The sequence below is a fragment of the Nicotiana sylvestris genome, chromosome 7 (genome assembly GCF_000393655.2).
Source record: "Nicotiana sylvestris chromosome 7, ASM39365v2, whole genome shotgun sequence".
In the NCBI taxonomy this organism is placed as follows: Eukaryota; Viridiplantae; Streptophyta; class Magnoliopsida; order Solanales; family Solanaceae; genus Nicotiana; species Nicotiana sylvestris.
In genome coordinates this window covers 130,525,960-130,533,371 of record NC_091063.1, presented here as the reverse complement: position 1 = coordinate 130,533,371, position 7,412 = coordinate 130,525,960, and the positions used below count along the sequence as shown (strand labels likewise).

Below are 7,412 nucleotides of genomic sequence, written 5' to 3'. Positions count from 1 at the left end.
CACTATCCAATTCCATCAATATTAGATAAACAATTAAACATAGGAGTTAACTGAATCTTATACAATTCCCAATGACTGGTAGTACAAATCATGAGTTTCTAAGAATAGAGTTTACAAAGATGATATGAAGTAAATACATCTTCTGTTTGAAAAGTACATAAAATGAGTCTTTATAATCTAAGGCTACCGTGAACAAGAGGCAGCTACAGCAGCAATACAGGTACGCCTTCAAATCCAGCAACCATCGAACGCAGCAACATCGGCATCCGGGATCTGCACGCAATGTACATGAAGTACAGTATGAGTACAACCGACCCCATGTACTCAATAAGTAACAAACCTAATCTTAGGTTGAAAGCAGTGACGAGCTGGAACATGGTCGGGTCCAACACGAGAAGCCAACAATATAGAACATATAAATAAGGAAGTAACTCAGAGATGAAATGTTCAGCTTTCTCATAGTTTTTCGAAAATAGTTTCGCTTTTCAAGAATATCAGTGAAGAACCCAAATTCTTTACTGAAAACATCGTGAAATATGAGATAGTTGAAAAACTGTATTTCTTTTTCTAAAATCCTTTTCACAATAAATAAGATGATTCATTTTCTTTCCAGATAGCAAATGTGAGATATCTCTCGTTTTTCAACTATCTCATATTTTATAGTGACGATTTCGGCATATGATTTGAGTTTTTTACTGATATTCTTGAAAAGCGGAACTATTTTCAGTAAACTGTGAAAAAGCTGAGCATTTATATCTCTGAGTTACTTTCTTATATGCTCTACGTTATTATGAACTGATATTGGTTATTAGTGTTGGACTCGACCTATGTTACAGCTCGTCACTACTTTCAACCTAAGGTTAGGTTTGTTACTTACTCAGTACATGGAGTCGGTTGTACTGATACTATACATCTGCACATTGCATGTAGATGTTGGTTGTTATTGTTGCTATACTCGATAGTTACCGGATTTGAAGATGTACCTGCATTCCTGTTGTAGCTGCCTCTTGTTCATGGTAGCCTTAGATTTATAAGAACTTTGTTTATGTACTTTTCAAATAGAAGATGTATTTACTTCATATCAGCTTTGTAAATTCTATTTTTAGAAGCTCATGATTTGTACTACTAGTCCTTGGGGAATGTATAAGATTTAGATAATTCATTTTGTTTAATTGTCTTATTAATATTAGTGGAATTAGATAGTTATTAGCTGGCTTACCTAGCGGGTTGAGTTATGGTATCATCACAATTAGTGAATTTTGGATCGTGACAGCAATCCAAGTCGACTCTCCATATTATATTTTATAATTTGTAGCTTTTTTGTCTTGAATAAAAAGATGCGAAATTTGTATTTAGAGGCAGCTCTTTAGTTTTTTCTTTAAGGCATTAGATTCAGAAACCAGAAATCATTCGTCGAAGGGCGAAAACAAACACTTCCGAAAATTACATTTCGATCTATCCAGTTTCTTTTAAAGTCCCCAAATTTCAATTTTGAATTCTTTTTGTTGTGCTTGAGGACCTTATGGAAATTTTAATCATATGGAAGCCTTTGCTATAAATGTATATTTACTCCTTCGGTGATAGCTTTCAACAAAATTGAACCAAAATTAAATCTTAAAGACTTTGGAAAATAACCAAATCCAAATAAATTATGTTCCAAAACCACTTCTTCCAAAGTCAAATCCAAATACAAACAATTGTTTTTTCCTAAACACTAATCTAGAACCAATTCTTTCTCAGCCAAATCCAAACACCACATTCGTTCATTCACGAGATAACTCTTTATATAACCAAAAAAAAAACGTTTTTTTTTTTCTCACTACAAGCCAATGCAATTTCTTGAGGTAGTAATCCCACCATCCACAACAAGATTATGACCACTTACATATTTGGATTCATCACTTGCCAAATAAAGTGCAGCCTCAGCAATATCCTTAGCCCTTAAATTTGTGCCTTTCAAATTTGCCAAATTTCTCACAAATTCCTCCATTTTCTCCACTTCTTCTTCACAAGGCACCCCAAGTTTCACCCCATTTTCTTCTCCTTCATCTTCATCGCAATGGTTCCATGCATTAATCAACATTGATGTCGCGACGCCAAAGGGTGAAATACAATTAACCCTAATCCCATGACACCCTAATTCACAAGCAGCATTCTTTGTTAGCCCAATAATTGCATGTTTTGAAGCTGTATATGCATGTGGTCCTAGCCCTCCCATAACTCCAGCAACACTAGAAGTTGAAATTATGCAACCATAGCCTCGTGGAATCATAACCCTAGCCGCGTGCTTCATTCCCAGAGCAGCTCCTCGTACGTTCACAGACATAATTTTATCGAATTCATTAGGATCGAAATTGACTATGCTCTTCTTGTGCTTTTTTTGGTTTCCCAAAATTCCAGCATTGTTGAACATAATATCGAGATGTCCATACTTGAAAATTGTTGAATCAATTAAGTTTTTTATATCTTCCTCAGATGTAACATCACAATGAACATAAGTGGCTGAAGGTGACAAAGAATTGGCTAGAGCATTGCCAATGTTGTCCTCTATGTCGGCTATTACAACTTTGGCTCCATGTCTGGCAAATAGTCTCACTGTTGCCTCTCCAATTCCTCTTGCTCCACCTGTTACAATTGCAATCTTTCCTTCTAGCCTGTACAACAGAAAGGAGATTAAATTAATCCTTAGTTACAAATAATTCTATGATCAACAAGAAGAAAGTCAAAATTATATTTCCTTAGTTTCATTTTATACAGCGATATATAGCGATATTTGACTCAACACGAACTTAAAAAAGGACTTTGTCACATACCATAAGCTATGTACCAATAGAACTTGCAATTTTAGACATTTATGATATTTTTATGGTTTATAAGAACATGTCATTAAGGATAAAATTGAAAGTTGAAGATAAGGAGTTTTTAAATACAAGAAGGTATCGTTCTTTTAAGGACAGAAAAGGAAAAAAAGGTCATTTGTATAACGAAACAGAGTGGAATTAAGCAAGAAAGTAGTATACAAAAGAAAAAGAGAATAATGAATTTAGACAAGTAAACAAAAGAAAGAATGAGTATATTTGATTTCAGTAGTATCTCAATTATTTTTCTAAAATCAATGGTGGCTGTTTGAACGCGCTTTATATTTTCTTGGAAAAGCTACCTGTTTCGTGAGAGTTGGAGACAATAAAGTGTGGAGAAAGAATATCGTCGGCGAAAAAGGGTTTATTCTTCTTTTTTCCTTTTAGCTCCTCTTTTTCTTTCTTCTTTTTCGAATTAAGAGGTCAATAATATTTTATAAGATCTCTACAGCTTTTTCATGCAGAAACATGCATGAACATATGAACTTCTTGAATGGTGAGGAAAGATAACTACTCTGTTCGTTTCATTTTATAAGGCTAGCTATGATAAAGAAAAAGTGTCTGACACATATTAAAATAAGTTTTAAACATCTTATAACAATATTTTTTTTTTTGTTATAATATGACCATATTATTAAAAGTAAAGTGTGAATTTAAAGTTAAAAGAATAAAAATGTGTCATTATTTTGAAAGATCGTCATCTAAAATGAAAGAGAGGAATAGAATTTATATTACCTTTTGATAAAATTTGCAGAACCAATTTCCTTCCCTATGGCATGAACTTCAGTAAAAGGTTTCTCAGGCATCACTTGAGCAGGCATTATGGGAGTCTGCAAGAGATAAAGATAAAGGACAGAGAGTATAGAGTGAGAATAATTATGGATTTGTTGGGTTTATGCTTTAGAGAAAATGGGAAATTTATAAGGGAGTTAGCATCCCCTACCCCCACCCCCAAAGAGAACTAAGGGGGTGGATTGTGGGGCTTGGGGGAGGGAGGGTGGTTGGGTCTAGTGTGAGATTCCCAACTTTGAGGGCAATTTCCTTGGGAATTCCCATAACCTTAACCAAACTTGGCTTACCAAAAAATACAGCTAGCTTTACACTTTTGGCTTTTCACCAGTTTCATGTGGTCATGTGCTAATGCCACAGGCTATGCATGTAAAAAAAGGTTGACCTTCTATATATGTTGTTAGTGTAAAAAAATATAATATTTCTAATATTAGAATCTTATACATATATATATATATATATATATATATATATATATATATATATATATGGGTAAGATTGGTTCCCCTAGTAAAAGCTACCATCAAATTTTTAGGACTTTGTTTATGAGGCACATTAACCGGTTCACTCAAATCGTGAAAAAGGCATACTAAACTGTTCATTCAAATCTTAAGTGAAATATCACCAATTAAACCAAAGTGATCTCCTACTAACTCTCTAGACTTCATAAAAATTACTCTCTATGTTTTAGTGTATAATTACATAGCTTATTTACCAAAATAAAGTATAGTTAAATTTCTTACCTATTTAGAAATCTTTAAGATATTTTAAAGAAATCTGGGTGGTTGGGATTATTAATTTTGAGAAATTGTTACCATAAAAATTATTGGTAAGTCCTCTTAGATTTTGTCCAATGGGTATAATTACAATACATTGTCTTGCCATATTCACATAATTTATAGTTTGTAATTTATAATATAATGTAACCGTTTATTGCATGCTTCGATATTATTTTTGCTAGATTAGATTGATTGAAATATAAGGATATCTATGGTGAATAAAAATAACACTATAAGAAAAATAATGTATACATCCACGAATCAATTCCTCAATAGCAATTTACATAGCTAATAGGCCAGGAATGGACCATGAATGTGAAAATCCACTTGCACTTGTTTTTTCTTGGTACAAAAAACATCTTCCACTTGTCGCTCAAACTTATAAATTGGATGGAAACAACGTTATTTTGACACATAAAATAGGAATTGTTTAACTCCAATATTAATGGAGAACTTACTGTATCAGTACTATCTTTGATTAGCTTATACCATTATTTAAATGATCACTCCATTATCCGAAATTATCTAAAATAAAGTCATCTTTTTTTTTGTTTGTAACAGAAAAATCACTTAACTATGCCTATATATAGCACTCAGAAGGTCACTCAACCAGATTTCTCAAACTTTTGATTGTGAAATACCTATTTTTTTCTCGTAATTATCAACTTTTATCTTCTTTTTTACTTTTTTATTATTATGATTTTTCTAACTTTAATCTATATTTATGGACTTACCTTAGAACAAATAAATATTATTTATAAAATAAAAAAATTAAAATTTAGTTTTGTAGCATATATAATGCCGGAATAATAGTATAATTGAGCATAATTTTCAAGAATACATGATGTATATTATTATTTATTTTTATTTTTTATTATTATTTAAATAATTATTTTTATATTACGTGCACGGAATATATATTTTAAATATTTTTTTCATTTTAACTGTGTAAATAAATTTTTGAGTTTTGTTGTTAATATCAATACTATTATTACAAACAAATTGTTCTAATTAATTTGTTTTAAACTATGTTCAATATTTTATTATTCTATCATTTATATGCTTAAATACTATTTTTTAATTTATAAATAAATTTATTTATTCTATAGGTAAGTCCATAATATAAATTAAAAAGAAAGAAATTGTAATATTAAAAAGTTAAAAGAAAATAAAAATAAGACAAAAGTTGATAAATTAGAGGGTAAAATAGGTATTTTATAATCAAAAGTTTGAGAAATAGTGTGACCTTTGTGAGCACGTGATTTTTGTTTCGCACGACAATCGCTCCGAAAGAAATAAAAATAATAATAATTGGCCCTGCTGTACAAATTTTGGATTTTTACATGGCACTTTGTTGGTTATTTACGATTTTTGCCCATTTTTACTTTATTAAAACAAAACACAAAAAATGTGTGTGTCATGCATAATTCGAACCGTAATCCAGTCGTTAAATAGAAAATCATAAATAGGCATCTTCGTCCGTGATTTTATTTTGTTTGGTTTTACCTGTTTTGAAATATTTTAGTGTGTGTGCAAATAATTGTATTGAGTGTGTATTTAATTTTAATTTGATTTTTGCTTAGTTTTGTTTTTAAAATAATAAAAAAAAATTCTTTTCTTCTTCCGGATTGGGCCAATTTATTAAAATTGGCCCAAAACAAACAACGTCCAAACCAGACCTGCCCGGTCCACACCAGCTGATAGCCAGGGTGTCCAAACGACGCCGTTTTGGTCCAAACTGATCTGGGCCGTTGATCTCAGATTGATCAACGGCCAAGATCACCTTCCCATAACCCACTAATGGCCCCGACCCGTTTCCACCCGGACCAACCCAAACCCTTTACCCTCGAAACGACACCGTTCCACTTAAGCCCTCAGATCCAGACCGTAGATCTAGATTTATCTAACGGTTGAGATCAACCCACCCATTCCATATATAAGCCCTTAACATACCCTGCCCATATCCAATACCCCAGCCTTCGTCTCCACAGACCCTTCCCATCAAACCCTAGCCGCCCCCATCTCCCTTCACCAGAAACCCGGCGGCACGGACGCCGGTGACCTCGCCCTTAACACCATAGAACCCCCGTGCCGTCCTGAACCCAAATCTACCAACCACACACCTCGAATCCTATCCCACCTTCTCGAATCTTCAAATGAAGATTCGAGTCGGAACCTAATCTACACCGATCTGTCTTAAATTCATACCAGACACTCCCCAGACCCCCTCGTGACCAAACCATACTTGGTTTGGTCCGAATCTGATCAGGGAAGCATGAATCCCAGATCTGAGTTTTGGAACTTTTTGATTCTTCGTCACTGGTCCATATTCGTTCAACCGAAGAGATTAAGGTCTAATGGAGTTTAATCAAAGTGTTTCTCATCTGAGAAACACTTCGATTAAAGTCCGTTCAGCCTTAAGAAAGGCCTGACCAGGTCCGAGTTAAGGTTTTGATTTTTCAAGGTTTAAGGTGAGTTCTTTCTTTTTCTTTATTTGTTTTGGTCCATCTGATTTATGGTGAAGGTCTGTTCATGTTTTGTTTGTGTCTCCGAATTTTATCAACTTCTGTTTGTCCACTTTGCCTGAACTTTTGTTGTTTGATTGAGTGTCTTCTTCTACTTGTTCTGATAATATGTGTGTATTTGTTGTGCAATTAGTTGAATTTCAAATGTTGACTGATCAATTGGCTCCTCAAGTACCACTTTGCTCAGTCAGTATAATTCGAATCATGTATCGATACTGTTTAAATGTCTGATTTTTGGCTACGATTGTGTATGTTAATGCTAATATAGTCGAGTCGACATGTGTCGTTAATTAGTTTTCAACTGTCTGAACAAAATAAATCGATTTGCTTCTGTTGAACATTGCCTGAATCAATTAAGAACCAAGTTCAGTTACTTATAATTGCTAATTTGATTCCAGAAATCTAAGGTTAGGCTGTAATGGTAATCTGAACTGGAGGGCATGTGCACGACATGGCATAAA

General features: G+C 33.2%; 1 protein-coding gene across 1 annotated transcript; it reads right to left on the bottom strand.

Annotated features, from left to right (window-relative positions):
* Window positions 1-1,631: 1,631 nt before the first annotated feature.
* LOC104226466 (short-chain dehydrogenase reductase 2a-like) lies at window positions 1,632-3,724 on the bottom strand. Its single transcript, XM_009778481.2, has 2 exons — window positions 3,594-3,724; window positions 1,632-2,654 (listed from the first exon to the last, which is right to left on the bottom strand). Exons 1-2 carry the CDS (start codon window positions 3,677-3,679, stop codon window positions 1,820-1,822), a joined length of 921 nt encoding a protein of 306 aa, XP_009776783.1. The 5' UTR covers window positions 3,680-3,724; the 3' UTR covers window positions 1,632-1,819.
* Window positions 3,725-7,412: the final 3,688 nt, after the last annotated feature.